Genomic DNA, 17371 nt, shown 5'->3' with positions numbered 1-17371 from the left:
GCAGGACGTTATCCCGAGCTCACTTGCGCACCCCGGTACGTGGTGTTTCGGCCGACATGTCTGCTGGCAATGTTGGAAAATGTTGGCAATTGTTGGCAATGGGGTTGTAGATGCAAGATGCAGCGTGGTAGTAGCTGACTGCGCCGTGCGGTAGATGTTGGCTTCTCTGGAATTCCATGATTCCATGATTCCATGACTCCATGACTCGGATGGATGTTCCCTGACTCCACGACTCCACGACTCCCATGATACATACCTACTTCACCGCATTCAACCCTCCCTGCGGCTCCGTCCACCGCATGAAATTAAGACGTCGCATCCTTGCCCGCGCGCGCTGAGTCGCTGACTTGGACACGCCTGACTGGAGCCACCCGAGCGCTTTCTTCTCTTTTTCCCTCTCCGGTTGGTTTAGTTCCTGTTGCATGGCACAGCCTCGCCGTAACCATTCCGGCCCACCGCCCATGGGCTGTTTCGACTCTCCCCCGTGTTTTCCCCTTGGTTCTTTTTTATTTTTTCGTCCCCATGCCGTCCGGATTGCTCTCCCATGTGGTTCCCCTGGCGATTTCATTCGTTAATTCCCCTTTCGTTGCCGTCTGTGCCACTGCCCTGATCATCCGCATGTGTCTGTGCCTGTGCCTGAACTAAGTAACCCTCTTCGTCATGGCCCCGGCCCGAACGGGGGGGCTCACGGCTTTGGCTTGGGAAATGGGGGTCGGGCTGAAGAAAGAAGAGGGGGGGGGGGGGAAGGGAGGCATTGAGGGTTTATTTTGAGAGGACGGCATCGAGTCGGTGTTGGCTTGGCGGGTTGGGGGGTCGTGGCTAGTCCTAGATTCCCCTGGTATATAAGTATGGCGTTGAAGCTCGAGTTGTCATGGGGGGAGAGAAGCAGGACAAGGCAGCTTTTCAGTGACTGGCAGGCAACTCCAGGACTGGGCAAGAAAGACGACACTGCTGATTCATTCTTGTTTGCTTGTATTGTTATACACAGCACCTCGTTTCTCTGTCATCGACCTCTACCATCACGGTCAGAGACCAGCCAACCAAAGTCAATATGTTGAAGATGACTGACTCGACGAGGTTCCTCTTCACTACCCTCTTCACTACCCTCCTCCTCCTTATTCACTCTACCTACGCCATGACCATCCCTTCTCGAAGAACCCCTGCTTCTCCCTCTTCTTCCTCTTCTACTACCTCTGTCTCCCCCCTCAAGATCACTCTCAACTGGCCCACTGACAGGTCTTCTTCTCGCCTCGGACGACGAGCAGACCTGGCGCCCGTCATTGACCAAAACTTCCCGGATCCCGCTCTCCTCCAGGACAGCACCGGCAAGTGGGTGTCGTTTGCGACCAGCGGCAACGGCTACCACATCCAGGTCGCCACGGCCGACGAAGTCTGGGGCCCATGGACGGTCCTCGAGCAAGATGCTCTCCCCGAGGACGGCTGGACGAGCGGCTCTAACTTCTGGGCTCCCGACGTGAGAATGCTCGGCGACGGCACTTACATCATGTACTTCTCCGGCCAAGTATCGGGGAGCGGCCACTGCATCGGCACGGCGCGGTCCAAGATGAGCGTCGGCCCCTATAAGATGGACGACGGCCCTCTCATCTGTCCTCAGGACGAAGGCGGTGCCATCGACCCGGCCGGGTTCTACGATGAGGCTACCGGGCGACGCTACATCGTGTACAAGGTCGACGGCAACCGGTTCGGCACCGACACGCCGATCCGGCTGCAGCGCGTGGCGGCGGATGACGGCTCGACTCTCATCGGCGGGCCCGTCAACATCATGAACCGCATCGAGTCTGAGGACGGCCCGCTGGTGGAGGCGCCCAACCTGGTCAAGCTGGCCGACGGACGCTACCTGCTCTTCTTCAGCAGCCACATGTACACAGACGACGGCTACGACGTCAAGTACGCCGTGTCAGACACCATCTCCGGCACATATGTCCGAGGCGCGGCGCCGCTTCTGTCTACGCCGGAGCTGGGGCTCAAGGGGCCCGGCGGCGGCACGAGTTCCGAAGATGCCAGCGTCTTGGTGTTTCACGGCTGGTGCAGGTCGAAGGTGCGGTGCATGTATGTGCTTGGATATACGATTCTGTGATGGGATATGAGGGGATATGAGGGGATATGATGAGATAGCCACTTAGTGGAGAGGGATATTGGAAATATGGACGTGACAAGTCATCATCGTGTATGACAGTATATGACAGGATACCCCGAGTAATAGATGGATAAGCGGACGGCATGAATTGGGCGTTGGATGGATGGGTGGATACTGACTTAGATACTGGCTAAGTTACTTGGACGATAATATTATCCGGAATTTTGGGCATATGCTTCTTCTCGTGAATACGGAGTGTGTGATGTCAAAGTAACTTGGATGCTAAATGTTGGACAAGGCCGGATCGGCAGTGAACATGTGGTCCATACTCGCATCGCATGGGTTGTTTGATGTGGGAGGACTTGGACACTTGGAGTATCGCGGGGAATGAAAGGCCTACCAATGGATCCTCTATGCTCCGGCTGCACGCACTTCCCCAGACGAGAGAATTAGGGGACTTTGATAACTAGTTGAAGCATCACAGCACCACAGCACCACAGCTTATTACTGTACAGAATATTGCAGAATATTATAGCGCATCGCAGAATAATACAGCGCATCACAGCGCCTCGTTAAGCGCCCGTCACAGTCTCTAGCCCCACCCACCTCCGCCCGCGCAAACCCCGCCCCGCCGATTGGCCGCCGTCCGCCGGCCCGCAGCGCGCAACAACCCCCCGGCGCCGGCTGTGATAGGCCCGCGGCCACCACACCAGGGCTTCTCAAGCTGCTAAGCTGTGATTGCCGTGAAGCCCTGCGTCTGCGCCGCTCGAACAGCTTCTCCCGGGCGGCAAATGGCCCGGATTCCAGATTCGATAGCGGCCTTTTCCAGCTTTGTCCAGCCTTTTTCAGCCTTTGTCCAGCGCTTCCCCTGCAGAAAGAAGGTGGGCTCACGCACCGCCGTCGTGAAATGTGTGATATGGGCTGGAAACGCCTGTATATCCCGACGCCACACGAGACTGACTCTAAGGGGGAGGGGGGCTGGATGATATAGAACCGAGTTTGCGTTCCCTTTTCCAGCTTTTGCTCGTTCTCGTCAGATTCCCTCTTTCTCTCTCGCTTGAGTCTTGTTCGCTTCGTCCCCGCCTCGTTCTCGACGGGCTTCTCTTGTTTTGCCTGTCTGCTTAATTCCAGCCCCCACGAAAGACTACGATACCCATGTTTTAGAGAGTGGCTGGCACACTCTCACTCGTTCCTCTCACTCGTTCTCTTTTGCTCCATCTTCGACGTTTCACAGCAGGTCTGGCCTCGGCCGCTTGGAGCGACCCATCAGACAGACCACCGACGAATCCTTCGCTGAGCCTCGCGCCCAGCCAGCCGCAGCCATGGCTTGCCGATCGCCATCGTCATCACTTGCACTATTCCTGTCCATCCTCTTGCTGCTGTCGCCCATCGCCACGGCCCTCCAGGTCACCCCCAACTCGCCGTGCGCCTCCTTCTGCCTCGACTCGTCCGGCCTCGACCGCTCCGATCCCAGCGCGTCCAACACCGACGGCGACGACATCGTCTGCGATGACGACGCCTACAACAGCAAGACCACGGGCAAGAAGTTCCAGCAATGTCTGACCTGTCTCCAAGAGAGCGAATTTTCGCGGGGGACGAGAATGACCAGAACTGGTTCCTGTGTAAGTTCAAATACATGATTCCTGGGTTTTATATTGCAGTGCCTTGTAGTGCCTCGCATTGCCCGTGTGTATGTCCTCACCAACCTACTTACACGCGTATCCTAGACAACCTCCGCTACTCGTTCGACTACTGCGTCTTTGGCTATCCCAACGCATCTGGCATCGGCTCCAATCCCTGCGTCACCTCTGAGGCATGCGGTCCCCTGGAGGATGCCCTGAAGACGGGCATCACGAGTCCAGATGACAGAGCGCAGTATGACTACTGTGCAGCCGACAGCGGCGCCATGCTCGGCGCTTCCTACGAGAGTTGTTATTCCTGCGTCAGGGCAGACCGCACTCACACGTACTTGTCCAACTGTTAGTCGCAATATCTCATCTCATCTCATCTCACTTTGACCCTGCTACTAACACACACACTCATAGTCTTGGTCGCCCTCGAAGCCGGATGCCAACAAAAACCAGCCGCCGGCGTAACCCTCGGCCTTAACGACACCGTCTTCGCCGCCACATCCATCGAGATAGTTGACCCGACGAGCTCGGACAAGGCCTCATCCGCCACGCTCGCCAACACGACCATCGCGGGCATCGCCATCGGCGCCTTCGTCGTCGTCCTCATCATCGGCGGCTGCGTCTACATGCAATATCGCAAGCGCAAGAACCGCGCTGCCCGTACTCGCCGCGCCCGCGCCTCGTCGCTCTCGTTCCGCTGCCAGACCCATCTGACACCCATGGAACCGGGCTTCCGGGACGGTCCGAATGGTCAAGAGAGCCCCGTGTCGATGCGGGAGAGTCACTATGTCGATCCTGCTGCGGCCCTCAGCTCCAATCCTGTCGTCGGCGACTCTTCTTCCTCCCCCTGGGGCTCTCATAACGCACTTGGCATCAGCCGAATGAGTCCCAAGCTCTCCAACATCACCACCACGCTTCCTTGTCCGCCGCCAATCCATTCCTCTCCGCGGCAGCTGGCCTCTCCAGACGACTACACCACGCCCACCTCCACCACCTCGACACGGTCCAACGCTCCGCTCCTCCACCACAAACCCTACAACCCGGCCGATCACCGCTCGCCGATGGGATCTCCCCTTCTCAGCCCAGGCTTCACCGTCGCCAGTCCCCGGAATACTGTTCCACTAACCCAACGGGAAAACCGGGACACCGAGTCGCAATGGGAGGAGCAGCGCGTTGGTGGATCTCGGAGAGACCTGATGAAGAAGGCTTCCTGGGGCTCCGTCGCCCCCATCGAGGTTCGAAATATCCAGACCAGTTTCGCTCCACCGCCCAAGAAAGGAACATGATAGGTTTCTATCCTAGTCCCTTTTCTTGTAATGATACCGCGGGTGGCAGCGAGTTGGATATCGGAAGCTGGATAGGAGACAATGATGAGCTGTAACGATATGAGCATGAAGTACATGTAACCACCTAATAGTCAAATACAATGGATGATACCCAGGATATACAATTCACGAGTCAATCAGGAGTCAATGTGTGTTTGTTCCTGGCTTCGTCGCCAGCCGTGTGATCTGTTTGTTTCATTCCCGCCGCCGTCTGTAAAAACTATGGTGTACACACATATATAATCCCCATGCCATCGCTGATCAAGGACAAAATCAATATCAAAACAAAACCAGAAGGCACCCCACATCCACCATCCAACTCTATGGGTATCTCCGGTCCTGAGAATTACCGCCAAACCAATTAACGAATACAAAACTGGCCTCCGAACGCATTGATGCGAGTCGTCAATGCTTTGCTTCCCATCGTGAGTTCTTGCTTCCCGCTAAACGCCGACCTAGATGCTTTGGTCCCATGGTGTCGACCCTCTGCTCGCATTTTCGCTTTGCAGTCGCTCGTTCTGGTCCCTGAACCATGATGCCCCTTCCTCCATCTCCTCCCGCATTGCCCGGAGCTCGCTCATCAAGTTCTGTGCGTCGCTCATGACTCGTTTATGCGCGTTCACCTTTGAAATGGCCTTTCCAGTCGCTTCCCCGTCATCCTCGGTTGGCCGCTTTCTCTTGTGCTTCATTGCCGCAGTCTCCGTTCCGCTCGAACTGAGGTATTCCTCGGATCCTGAAAGCAGACCTGGCCCGTCTGGGTGGGCCAGGTCGGCAATGGATGCTCGACGAACAGCCCCGCTGGTTGGAGGGCCCATAGAACCAATACCCGAGTATCCTTTCTTTCCATATCGGACTTCGTTGGCCAGAGATTCGGGAAGCGCCGTCCCGTCCGGCATTTGGACGATGCCCATAGCTTTTAATCGCCAACGCTCCGACACCTTGCTGACCCTCGTTCCTGAGTCCGGACTGCTGGCGTCCCCTGATGACATGGGAGGTAGCGAGCGACGGAAGCCGGCTGACCGATCACCGAGGAGTTGCTCCCGCAAGGCTTGCGTTTTGGAACCGCTCTTGACGGTTGACGATCGCGATAGCCTTGACTGGGTGCTCGTGACTGAGCCATTGACTGAAGGTGCCTTCTGTACAATCCTTGAAACGGCGGCTTCCTCGTTGCTGACCCCTGATAATACTCCCGAAGCCAGTAGGGCATGTTCTGCCTGTCGCTTGCTGGGCTTCTTGTGCTTGAGCATGTCCATGAATTCGTCAGGGCGATTCAGCTCTGCAAGCTCAGCTTGTTCTCTGGCTGCTCGTCTAGCTGCGTCCTTCTGAGCCTTGAGCTGCGCCGCTCGCTGAGCCTCATAGTATGACCTCATTTGATCACGTCCACTCCGGCGTAATTGGCTGAGGCGAAGCTCTCGCGCAATCTCCCGCCATCGGTAAAAGTACTTGACCGAAAGACTATAGACGCGGAACTTGTCTGCTTCTGCAATAGCCCGTGCTTCCTCCTCTTGCTGCCTTTTCTTTTCCTCTTCTTTCTGGAATTTCCTGAAGACGCCTTGCAGAATATTGTCCAGCATAAATCCCTGGAAGTCTTCCATAAGACCGTCGTCACCCTTTACATACCATTTCGTAAAGTCGCCCATCAAGTCGCGAGGGGGAGGCGGGGGTGGAGGTGGAGGACTCGCTGGTTTCTGTACATGGGCGGGTGTGGGTGTAGTTGTCGAGGGAAGCCCAAGAATGCCGGGCGTCGACGAGGGCTGTAAAGAAGAGGGACTTGGGAACGGAAATGCCGGTTTTGTTGGTGCCGTTGTCCCTAGGGCAGGAATTGGTTTACTGGTTGCTGGGGGTTGGCCATCTGTAGGAGGGGTTGGTGAAGGTTTGCCTAGGAGAGCTCCAAGACTGTGTTGGATCCCAATTGATGCTGGTGGAGCGGTGACATCAATGGTACTAGCTGTGAGTGAACTAGAGCCCGTGGGAGGGAAGGCAAAGGCCGACGAGGTTGATTTGGGAGTAGGTGGGACGAGGTTGATTCCGGGAGTCTTGGCCGGTTCTGCTGTAGTGCTTGGGGGAGCCTGTGCCATCGAGTTCTTCGTATCGCTTTGTGGACCGAGAGGAGTCGCCGTTTGCGGTTGAGTAAAGAAGGAGGGGAGGCTTGCTGGCTTTGGTGGCTGTGTTCCCGTTGTGTCAGATGCGCCAGCCAACGCAAATGGGCTCTTTGCTGCAGGTTTTGAGGACGGGGCAAATGATGTCGCAAAGGGGTTGAAAGCAGCCCCGTTGGAAGCCCCCGACTGGCCTTGAGCACTGGAAGCGGCATTGGTAGGAGCGCCATTGAGGGCCGACGGAGTGGCTTGTGGTTGAGCCGTGGCAAATGGGTTGATGGCCGGTTTGTTGGTCCCGAGAGTAGCGGCTTGTGAGAACGGGCTTGGTTGAGAAGGTGCTTGTTGGAAAGGTGAGCCAGGGTTCGGCAGCACTCCGTTAGATTTGATCCCTAGAAACGAAAGCAAGGTCAGAACCAGTGGCTTTGGGCGTATTTTTGCCAGATCTCCAGTGGTTCATCTCGAGCCATCTTGTTGCCCCGAGAATCATCTCGCGGGCTATGGCATCTCAAGTCTCCGTCTGAATGCGAGTTGTTCGCCTAAAAAGTACAGGCTCTTGCGAATAGTACATGAGAGGGCTGATGCGCAGAGTCTTTGGTGCAATTTAAATATGGGGGGCGCGGGAGTCTTACCTAGATTGTTACTAAGGGCGCCGTTACTTCCCGACCCGCCTGCAGGTGGACTAAACAGGGCAAAGGGGCTGGAGGTTGTCGTTCTGGCTGTGGTTGGGATAGAGGCTTGGGTCGTCGGTTTTTCCGTGTCTGAAACAAAGAGACTCCCCTCGACAGAACCATTGATCGCGGGTTTTGCAGCGTTCGGGTCTTCGAGGACGCTCTGGTGAATCAAGTCTGGAAGTGCCCTTGAACCACGCTTCTTCTCCACCAGGTTTTGAGAGAAGTGGTGCTGTAGTCTGTGGTGAGGCAGGGATTTCCGGTTATCCAAGATCAGGTATTGACGGCTGAGATCTGATGGGTCCTCTTCGCATTGGCCAAACTCGAAATCGTGTAGCTCCGCAAAATCAACGGCCTGCTGGATAGTGTCGAATCGGAGGAACTTGTTGAGTACTGTGGTTGTAACGTCTTTTGATGACTCTCGTGGACGTGCTAGTGCCTTCTTGATAGCCGTCAAGATAGAACGTCGAAGGTGAGGGAAGTGACACTCTGCAAAGCAGGCCATGGTGTATGAGACTTTTGGATCTTCTACAATCCGGAAATAGGTATGGTATGCCGCTGATGCAGCCAATGAAGGCGCATCCTTGAGGGGTCCATGGAAATGTTGAGTATTTTGGAGAGCTTCCACCAGAGACACTGCGGTCCTGACCTCATCGGAATCTCTCCACAGGTTGGGCTTCCATTGTCGTTGGAGTGTTTCGATAATGTTAGGATCGAATGCATGGAAGATGAGATAGAACGCGCGAAACTCGGCCTCATTCTCACAGACGACGCCCTGTTCATTGCAGTCGTCGTATAGATCGCGCAGAGAAAGGAGGGCTTTGCCGAGTTGCTCCAACTCTTGTTGTTCCACGAAATCCTGAGGTGCCTTGCCTTCTTGGGAGAGCAGATGCAACGCCGTGACGTGGAACCTAGCAATGTTCTCGAGAACATAGACCTGAGTCTTCATTTCCTCCGGGTCGAGAGACGAAAAGAATGTAAAGTCGCGACGAATTGCTCGAGTTCGGTCCCAGAGGAAACTGTGCAAAGTTGGCAGATTTCCATCGTTCTGGAGGAGGTCGTCGACTAGGTAGTCAAGTGTTCGTCGAAGCGCGCGTATAGATCGGACATCCATGGGCAGCGGGGCTTCTTGACCGGCAGCAGAGCGCGCCAGTTTCTTGACCATCCGTCGAGTATCGGGGAAGGTCGTCTTGGGGTTCTTCTCGGGCAGGTGGACGTCACTCTCGTTGATGCGCATAATCTTCTCGTATTCGGGGCACATGTCCTCGCAGATACCCTTGAAGTTGATGGCGTCCTGCAAAGTTTTTCGCTTTTCCGGATCATCGATTAGGCCAGCCTTCGTCAAGGACGCGCGCACCCTGTCGCGATACGCTTCATATCTTTCTCGAAACTTGGTCACCTCGGCCTTGTTGTTGGGGTTCCCAGGTTGCGACGGCCACTGTGGAGGGTTAATGCCATCCTTTCTCAGCTGTTCGTATACCTTTCGGGCATGAGGGTCGTTGGAGTGGTAAGATTCAGGAACGGGGTTGTCATCCAAATCGGTGCTCGAGGATGATGTCGGTCGCGATGCTGGGGTTCGCGTCGCGGCGAATGCGTTGAGCCCATTGCCACGCGCGTTTTGTGGTAATGGTTTCTTCGAAGGGTCGCCGCCGTTGGTTCGATTCTTTTTCAGGTCCGCGCCTTTCCTTTTCCTCTCGTCGCCGTTCTTGCCCTTTTTGTTGCTTCCATCGCTCAAGTTGGCATCCTTGTCCTGGAAGGGCTTGTTCGCTTTTCGCTTTCCCTCATTGTTGCTCTGGTCGGCCAGCCGTGAAGATTGCTTGTTTCGCTTCGCCCGGGACGCGTCGCCGGCACCATCAAGACCGAATGAGCTGCCTACCCCGTCGGTGTTGTTGGCGAAGGGGTTGAACGCTGGAGACGGGTTCTGCGTCGGTTGGCCGAAGGTGGAAAACATCTGGCTTGATGACGCAACGGACGTCGCAGTCATCTAGGGAATCGTTTGCACATGGGGGAGAGATCGCAACGCGCAAAATGCGTGGCGGGTGAACAAAGGCGTGTCGTCGGAGGCTGATGTTGAAGGTGAGCACATGGAGCTTCTACCATCCTGGGGAAGCTTTTGCTCCTGTTGCCGGATACACACCACCACGTGACTCATCTCTCCAGCCACCCCGCCAGCGCATCCGCACTAGGCCGGATTTGTCCATGAGGCTCTCACATTTTATATAGAACAGGAGGGCGACGAAGACAGGAACAGACAAGACTTCATGTCCAGCAATTTTGATTTATGTGGCAAAAGGACTTCATTTATATTCATTACGACCATAGACTCAACTTTTATGACAATATCCCGATAGGTATCCCGATAAATATATCCCGGACCAGCACTCGCTCACCTTATCCGACCACGAATTCGAGCCGGTCCAAGGCCTTGCCTAATCTCATCCAGCTGCTCGAGCCCGGTTTGGGGCCTCATCTTCTTGGACGTTCTCTTTCCAGGCTTGGTAAATCCTCCAAGGAACTCATCCATGATGCCATCGAAATCGCTGCGCACCGGCCCTTGGACGCTAGACGCCGTTGAGATGGCAGACACGGATTGCATATCGTCTGCGAAATCCTCGTTGTATGCCTCCTCAATCTTGTCAAACCTCGCATCAAGCAGTGTCATCTGCTCTGTTCGTACAAGTGACGAAGACGTCATGGAGTAGCTCGATGGGTTGGTGAGCGCTCCCTTTCTCTTCTTCCGCCTTCCGCCGTTGGTGGTTGTCGTCCAGTTTGATTGCAACTCGGACGGCGAGGCCCCAACCTGTGGGCGGCCACCCTTTTGCTCCTTCTTAAACTGCTTGAAATCATCCATCCAGTCCTGAGAGGGTCCCTCGTCGGGCTGTTCCCCGGGGGCTTTGACGAGATCAGGGACGGCATCCTCCTTGTATTCCTTGGTCGGCTTTGCGGTGTCGTCTGACTCCCAACCGTCATCTTCCTCAAAGTATTGTTGTTCGTCAAACTCGTACTCGTCAAGTTCTCGTCCGTCCTTGGCAAGCTCATTAAAAACATCATCGTCGTCTTCAACATACGCGTCATCCTCCAAGGCTTCCAGAACCTCTCGCAATCGCGGGTCCATGTCCGGTTGGAAGCCCTTGATGGCGTCTGGGATATTTTGCTGCGCCTCATAGGTGACCCGAGTGAGGTTCTTGGAGGGCAGAATTTCTTCGTCAAGAATGTCGCCAGATTTCTGCTCCAGGTTCATCTTCTTCAAGGCGTCAGACAGCGATTCCTTCTGCTTCCCCTTGCCCTGGTTCGCCGCATCGGTAGATTCGATGAATACAACCTCGCCGCCTCCAGCGTTGAGGTCTCGCAAATGTTGCATGTAATCATATTCGGAGTCGTCAAAGTAAACGCCGTGGCCGGCAGCCTCGCCTTCGTTCGCGCGGATGTTATCGGCATCGTAGCCCAGCTCTGAAGCCAAATCATCTAGGTGCTTTCCCTTGGCGGGACCGTCTGCGGGCTGTGTAGGGTTGAGCACCATGGACGGCGCATTTTCGTCGTGGATGAGGGGGTCATTTTGCGGCCGGTGGACGAGCGTGAAGTGCTGCGCCGTCTTCTTGTCGCTAGATACACGGAATCAGTTGATGGATTTACGCAGGCGCATCCATTCCAAATACTTACATCCACTTTCCTCGAGCCATCTTGGCGAATGTAAGATGGAATATTGCTGGTGAGTCAACAGTATCAGGAGAGGACTCGCGGTTGGGCTGCGAATTCCACTTCCAAGCGCAGAAATTCTAGCGGGGTGAAAAAATCCTTATCGTCTGTCATACAGTTATCCCACCACGGACACTGTAGGGCCACAAGGCCATACACACAGAAATACAGTGCTAATACTTGAGGTCACTGTCAACCCCGAAAATTTGCCCCTCCATTACGTCCATTATTCAGCGGGGCACAGTCGCTTCTCCATGCCCTCTCATCGCCGTAACATACACATTTCTTTGTCTATTCCATCATCATTCCATATTGCGACTTGGACATAGATTCCCGTACATTACCTGTTTCCGAAGTAAGAGCGCCATAGAGCGACTACGCCGCCAAGATGGTTCTGGCAAAGTCCAAGAAGTCCGTGGGGTTGGGGAATACCCTCATGAACGACCGGTTCGGAAAGAACAAAAGCAACGAGCGGAAACGAGTCGGAGCCGTCAGCAGAGTTAATCACGCCACCGGCGAAGAGTACCTCGTCAACGATAAAGAGGATGCGGCTTGGGTCAAGATGCGCTCCGTCACCGAGCAGGGCGCCCTCGACGAGTTCCTCGCCACGGCCGAGCTCGCCGGCACCGACTTTACTGCCGAGAAGATGAACAACGTTAAGATCATCCACACCGACCAGAAAAATCAATACCTCCTCTCGTTCAACGAGGAGCAGGCCGTTCTCGGCAAACACAAGATGCACAAAGACCGCCTGACCGTCCCCCGAAGGCCCAAGTGGGATGCCACCACGACCCCCAGGGAGCTGGACGTGAGAGAGCGAGAGTCGTTCCTAAACTGGAGGCGAGGACTCGCTGAGCTCCAAGAAAACAACGATCTGTTGATGACTCCTTTCGAGCGAAACCTGGAAGTCTGGCGCCAGATGTGGCGAGTCATCGAGCGATCAGACCTCATTGTGCAGATTGTCGATGCCAGAAACCCCCTCCTATTCCGATCAGAGGATCTCGAGGACTATGTCAAAGAGGTCAACCCAAAGAAGGAGAACTTGCTTCTCATCAACAAGGCGGACATGATGACGTCCATGCAACGAAAGGCATGGGCCAAGCACCTGCGCAAAGCGGGCATCTCCTACAAGTTCTTCTCAGCCCAACTGGCTAAGGAGTTGATCGAGGCGCAGGAGCTGGAGAATGAGTCGCATGAGGAGCCCGAAGCTGGCCCTTCATCAGCTGCGGGGCCATCCAAGGAGCAGGCCGAGACAGAGGAGGCGAAGGAGGAGACTGAGGTCGCACAAGAAGGCGCACCTTTAACGCAAGAGGTGGAGGATGACGAGGACACACAGATCTTGACAGTCGAGGAGCTAGAAGCCATCTTCCTCAAATACGCGCCAAAAGACGCAGGTAAGGCTCCAAATCCCAGGAAACTCCAGAACATCGCTAATCCCTCCCGTTAGATGCCGATCACAAGCTCCAGGTGGGCTTGGTTGGATACCCCAACGTCGGTAAATCATCCACCATCAACGCCCTCATCGGCGCCAAGAAGGTCTCCGTCTCCTCGACGCCCGGAAAGACCAAGCACTTCCAGACTATCCACTTGAGTGAAAACGTTATTCTCTGTGATTGCCCCGGTCTCGTCTTCCCCAACTTCGCCACCACCAAGGGCGACCTCGTCTGCAACGGCATCCTCCCCATCGATCAGCTCCGTGAGTTCACCGGCCCGGCTGGTCTCGTCGCGCAGCGAATCCCCCAACCCTTCCTCGAGGCCATTTATGGTATTCATATCCGCCTTCGCGCTATCGAGGAGGGCGGCACCGGTGTCCCGACCGGCTCGGAGCTCCTCCGCGCCTATGCTCGTGCCCGAGGCTTCCAAACCCAGGGTCTCGGCCAGCCCGACGAGTCTCGTGCCGCTCGTTATATTCTCAAGGACTACGTCGCTGGCAAGCTTCTCTGGGTTTCGCCGCCGCCAGGATTCGAGGAAGCCGACAGTTTCAACGACGAACTCTACGACGAGCTTCACCTCCCCGAGAAGCAACGCGCTGCCTTCAACGCGGCTCTCGACAACCTGTCCATCACTGCTACTGACGCCACCTCAGGTGAGGCTGCCTTCGACGATGACATAGTCTCCACCATCGGCTCCAGCGCGGACATGATCTCCCTCCCCGCAGGCCCGAAGACCCAGAAGCTCGACAAGGGCTTCTTCGCCACCAAGGGCAGGCAGGACGCCAAAACCATGCCCTTCAGCTACAAGTACACTGAGCAGGGTCGTATCGCCACCAAGGGGCTCACCGGCCGCAAGGCCCGCACCGTGGTCGCCATGGAGGCCGGCGTCGACCCCAAGGACGTTCGGCTAGCGTCCAGCAAGAAACACTTCAAGATGAAGGACAAGGACGCCAAGAACAAGCGTCGGGCGGGGAGACTGGGCGGCGATGACGACTAAATGAATGGATGGGTGGTGGTGGCGCAATGCCGGAAAGGGAACATGGTAAAACGGATATGAGAGACACGTTATGACACGGGAACATTGGTTAGGCTGGTTAGGATTGGGCCATAGGATGTTAGTTGATTGCCTTCCTGACTATGTTATGAAGCCACATTCTCGCCCTGAGGGCAAGTATGACAATGACATTTTCTTTGTTCAATTAGACTTTCAATCATAGTGAATGATGTGGTGCACAATTCAGACTTAATTGGAAAATTCCGCTTGGTTCAACAGAAATCCTGCATAGTTCCATGGGAACTTACATCACGGTCACCTCATAAGCGTCTCCGAAGACATTTGAGTCACCGCAACGACGAAAATATTGATAACAGAAGGAAATTTATTGTGGGTATTGACTGTAAACATTGCCTGCAGTTCGCCGGCAAAAAAAACTGTTCCGTGTTAAACCAACGCAAATGCCATGCCGTGTATGCTAGTACCATGCCGCCCCAAACTCCATAATGCAAGGTATCCTTCCGCATGTGCCGTTCATAAGAATGTATGGCTTGTTATGTTGAGCTCATCGGTTCCCTCTCGACTCTCGGCGTTCTTCGTTCTTTCGAAATAACCGTTTTGTGCCACCAACCTTGCCCAACTCCCCAAACCTGTTCTCGCCCGAAGACGAGATCCTATGCTCCCCACTAGCAAGTCTGACCTTCTCTTTCACACTCTGAACCCATTGCTTGTTCTCCTCGCTCATCTCGACCTTCTTCCCCGTGGGACCGGCTAATCCCAGGAAGGAGCTGTCATCCTCACCCCAACTGAGACGCGAACTCGATCTCGATCTGTTTGACTCTTCGGATGATGGACCTTCCTCAGCCGCAGGAGCAGTCACCACGGGGGTTTTGGGGAACAGTCTTGGCGACTCGCTACTCAAAGCTCCCACGCTCCGCCTGGTCTTACGAACGGCGAGAGGACTCATTGGCGAAAGTTCGAGGGCTGATGCGGGTCGTCCGGCCGGGCTCGATCCCATGTTTGATCTGCGACCGCTAGGTTGCACATGGGGTTGTTCTTGGACTTCAACCTTCGTGTTCTTACCGGCGGCAGATCGTCGTTTGTGATGACTGGCGTATTCCTTAAGGTACTCTCCAAGATCTGCCCAGCCTCCACCGACACGAACCATGACACGCTCGCCTTGCTCGCCAACGCATCGGATGAAGAGCTTGATTGGGGCCTCCCCAGTCGACCGAGAGAGATGGTAGACTTTGATCTCTTGTTTGCCTCGACTTCGCGGTTTCGTATTTTTGGCGGGGGAAAGGGTGAAGGATGGAGTGCCTGCTCGGGAGGAAAGGCTCGAGGCGCTTCGTCGAAAGGGCTCAATTGAGGGCCTCTTACGAATCCGTGGTAGTTGGAGGTCCGGCGGGTTCAGGTTAATAGCCGGCATTTCATTTGAGAGCTTGATCTTCGCAGGGATGGTTGAGATGATTTGGCTAATTTGCTGTTGAAGTTGCTGGTCACCTGCGCTCCCTCGCCGGTCAATAAAGGAGCTTGTAAATTCCGATAGCGAAATCGAGTCGTCGAAATCGTCCGTGAACGAATCATCGATCGTGGTGTTGTCAATGAGGAAGTCGTCGTCGTTTGCCCGAGGTGCAATGAGAGGGCTGCCAAACAGTGGCATGGACGATTCCCGCGAGTCAGCACGAGGCAGAGGCGGCGAGCTGGGAGGGCTGGCTTGAAGGTATTCTGCTTCGCGAATCCGAGTGCGAGGGAGGTCTGGGGAAGCAGACACCTCGGGTAGGTCGCTGGACAGGCCATCAAAACGGCTTGAAGCTCGATATGTGAGGGTGGAGTTTCGTGACACATCGCTGTGCCGCCTGGCCGCCGGGCGAAGTGGCGGTAGGTCTGGTGATTCGTTTCCTATTATGAGACTTGGTGAGTCTCCAAACATCTCGGGGTCCATTTTGGAGCCGTGGTTTGGGGTTTGGGGTGGCTGGCCCATGGGATCGGGGAGCCGTTGAGTTCTAGGAGTGGGCGGTTGTTCTCCGGTAGAGGGAGATGCAACATCTCCGGTGCCATTAAATGTATCGGATCGGTGTTGCTTCGGCTCTTCAACATCCTCGGCGATGACAAAAGAGGAGTTTTCTGGCTCAATTTCCAGAAAACTATCTTCCTTTGGTTGGTCCTGAACCACAGTCCCTGCCTCTGAAACCCCAGAAACCTTTCTAGGGTCGCCAGTTCTGATGGTTGGCGCTTGTGGACGAGGCAGCCTCAATGGGATGGGGCCGATCTCAACATCGCTACCGAAAGAGCTGTCGGAATCATTGAACGACTCGTCGACAAGGAAGCTTTCGTTTTGTGTAAAAGACTTCGAGGCATCCTCAGCGTCCACCGATTTCTTGATTGGAGAAGGAGATCGAAGTACAGGCCGTGATTGAATCGACTTGGCCCACTCGGTCTCTCTCATCTTTCTCTCGCAGGCAGCAACCCATTCGGCGTAGCTTGTCTCAATAGCCTCCATCCGATCTAGCCATTCGTCGGGCAGGGTGTCGGCCAAGCCTTCGAGGGAATCCAGCATGTAATCGAGACTGCGGCCAGGCTGAGCGACCTTCTTCTCAAGAATGAGCTTCATCACGTCAAAGTCTCTCTTCATCAGTGTTGGCCCACGTGGTGATTGCTCGTCCTGCTGCTGCGGCGTCTTAGTAACGGGCAGCGAGATTGCATTCCAGCCGGAGCCTACAGCGACCTCCGCGTCCTCAATGGCGAGGAGCAAAGGAGGGACGCGACGTAGGACGCTAAGTCGCAAGGTCCATGTTTGCAACAGCCGAGACAATTTTGCCAAATTCGGCAGAGCCTTGACCACAATTGCAGTGATGACAGCAGTCAGGTCCTCCATTCGGTTGTAGCTGGAGCTCGACAGCGACCCGGATCGGGTAAACTCAGAAAGAGGGGTGCCTGGCCTTGACAAGGGCAGGATGTGGTTGTTGAGAACATGGGATTTGATCTCCTCGATGTCCAGGTTGTTGAGATCGTTTTGGATTTTAGCCAGCCTCTGTTCGTACTTGGCCACGTCTTTGGCAAGCAGACTACCCATGTAGTCATTGTCGTTTTCGCCGGGGGTCGGGATCTGAATGGAGAGCCTTTTACGCTTCCCACTAGGCATCTCAAACCCAGCAGGGCCGCCCTCAGACGGCCAAGGCCAGTTCTGCAGCTCATCCACCCATTCCCAGATTGTTTTAGAGGTGACGGCGGTGCGCATGGTGAAGTCGCGATCGGTCATGGAAGCCCCGCTCAGACATGTCCGGAGCGCGCCGGTGGCGGTGGACAACGCATCCACAGCTGTGCGCGGGCCCAAGTGTGCGAGGATATCTTCGGTAAGGCGGTTTTTAGGAGGCGGTGACAGGGCGGCATGCCGCGCGGGCTTCATCATGTGTGCGGCTGAATCGCT

The 17371-nt window shown here is 55.3% G+C and overlaps 6 protein-coding genes across 6 annotated transcripts; 3 read left to right on the top strand and 3 right to left on the bottom strand.

Annotated features, from left to right (window-relative positions):
- Nucleotides 1-757: 757 nt before the first annotated feature.
- On the top strand, nucleotides 758-2563 carry BGZ61DRAFT_444608 (glycosyl hydrolase). Its single transcript, XM_046244982.1, has one exon. The coding sequence runs from the start codon at nucleotides 1052-1054 to the stop codon at nucleotides 2096-2098; it is 1047 nt and encodes a 348-aa protein (XP_046108244.1). The 5' UTR covers nucleotides 758-1051; the 3' UTR covers nucleotides 2099-2563.
- Nucleotides 2564-3420: 857 nt separating this feature from the next.
- On the top strand, nucleotides 3421-5193 carry BGZ61DRAFT_585287 (uncharacterized protein; the record flags this gene model as incomplete). Its single annotated transcript, XM_046256393.1, has 4 exons — nucleotides 3421-3644; nucleotides 3674-3720; nucleotides 3826-4077; nucleotides 4144-5193. 4 exons carry the CDS (start codon nucleotides 3421-3423, stop codon nucleotides 5013-5015), a joined length of 1395 nt encoding a protein of 464 aa, XP_046108243.1. The 3' UTR covers nucleotides 5016-5193.
- Nucleotides 5194-5509: 316 nt separating this feature from the next.
- BGZ61DRAFT_491116 (SAC3/GANP/Nin1/mts3/eIF-3 p25 family-domain-containing protein) lies at nucleotides 5510-9802 on the bottom strand (the record flags this gene model as incomplete). Its single annotated transcript, XM_046250402.1, has 5 exons — nucleotides 5510-7013; nucleotides 7047-7352; nucleotides 7392-7539; nucleotides 7780-9256; nucleotides 9299-9802. The coding sequence occupies 5 exons, from the start codon at nucleotides 9800-9802 to the stop codon at nucleotides 5510-5512; spliced, it is 3939 nt and encodes a 1312-aa protein (XP_046108242.1).
- Nucleotides 9803-10084: 282 nt separating this feature from the next.
- Nucleotides 10085-11562, bottom strand: BGZ61DRAFT_444603 (Low temperature viability protein). Its single transcript, XM_046244981.1, has 2 exons — nucleotides 11479-11562; nucleotides 10085-11420 (listed from the first exon to the last, which is right to left on the bottom strand). The coding sequence occupies exons 1-2, from the start codon at nucleotides 11496-11498 to the stop codon at nucleotides 10205-10207; spliced, it is 1236 nt and encodes a 411-aa protein (XP_046108241.1). The 5' UTR covers nucleotides 11499-11562; the 3' UTR covers nucleotides 10085-10204.
- Nucleotides 11563-11902: 340 nt separating this feature from the next.
- Nucleotides 11903-13944, top strand: BGZ61DRAFT_344466 (uncharacterized protein; the record flags this gene model as incomplete). Its single annotated transcript, XM_046239700.1, has 2 exons — nucleotides 11903-12908; nucleotides 12962-13944. The coding sequence occupies 2 exons, from the start codon at nucleotides 11903-11905 to the stop codon at nucleotides 13942-13944; spliced, it is 1989 nt and encodes a 662-aa protein (XP_046108240.1).
- A 562-nt stretch (nucleotides 13945-14506) lies between these two features.
- On the bottom strand, nucleotides 14507-17353 carry BGZ61DRAFT_491113 (uncharacterized protein; the record flags this gene model as incomplete). Its single annotated transcript, XM_046250401.1, has 1 exon — nucleotides 14507-17353. One exon carries the CDS (start codon nucleotides 17351-17353, stop codon nucleotides 14507-14509), a length of 2847 nt encoding a protein of 948 aa, XP_046108239.1.
- Between the last annotated feature and the right edge of the window lie 18 nt (nucleotides 17354-17371).

Source organism: Ilyonectria robusta, assembly GCF_021365365.1.
Source record: "Ilyonectria robusta strain PMI_751 chromosome Unknown BGZ61scaffold_4, whole genome shotgun sequence".
NCBI lineage: Eukaryota > Fungi > Ascomycota > Sordariomycetes > Hypocreales > Nectriaceae > Ilyonectria > Ilyonectria robusta.
This window is presented reverse-complemented; position numbering and strand designations above follow the sequence as displayed.

Excerpts from the sequence above, each read along its gene's own strand:
- BGZ61DRAFT_444608 (XM_046244982.1), top strand. The coding sequence starts at position 1,052 with ATGTTGAAGATGACTGACTCGACGAGGTTCCTCTTCACTACCCTCTTC.
- BGZ61DRAFT_444603 (XM_046244981.1), bottom strand. The coding sequence starts at position 11,498 with ATGGCTCGAGGAAAGTGGAT. Across the intron at positions 11,421-11,478 it reads ATGGCTCGAGGAAAGTGGAT|CGACAAGAAGACGGCGCAGC; the intron begins GTAAGTATTTGG and ends CCGTGTATCTAG.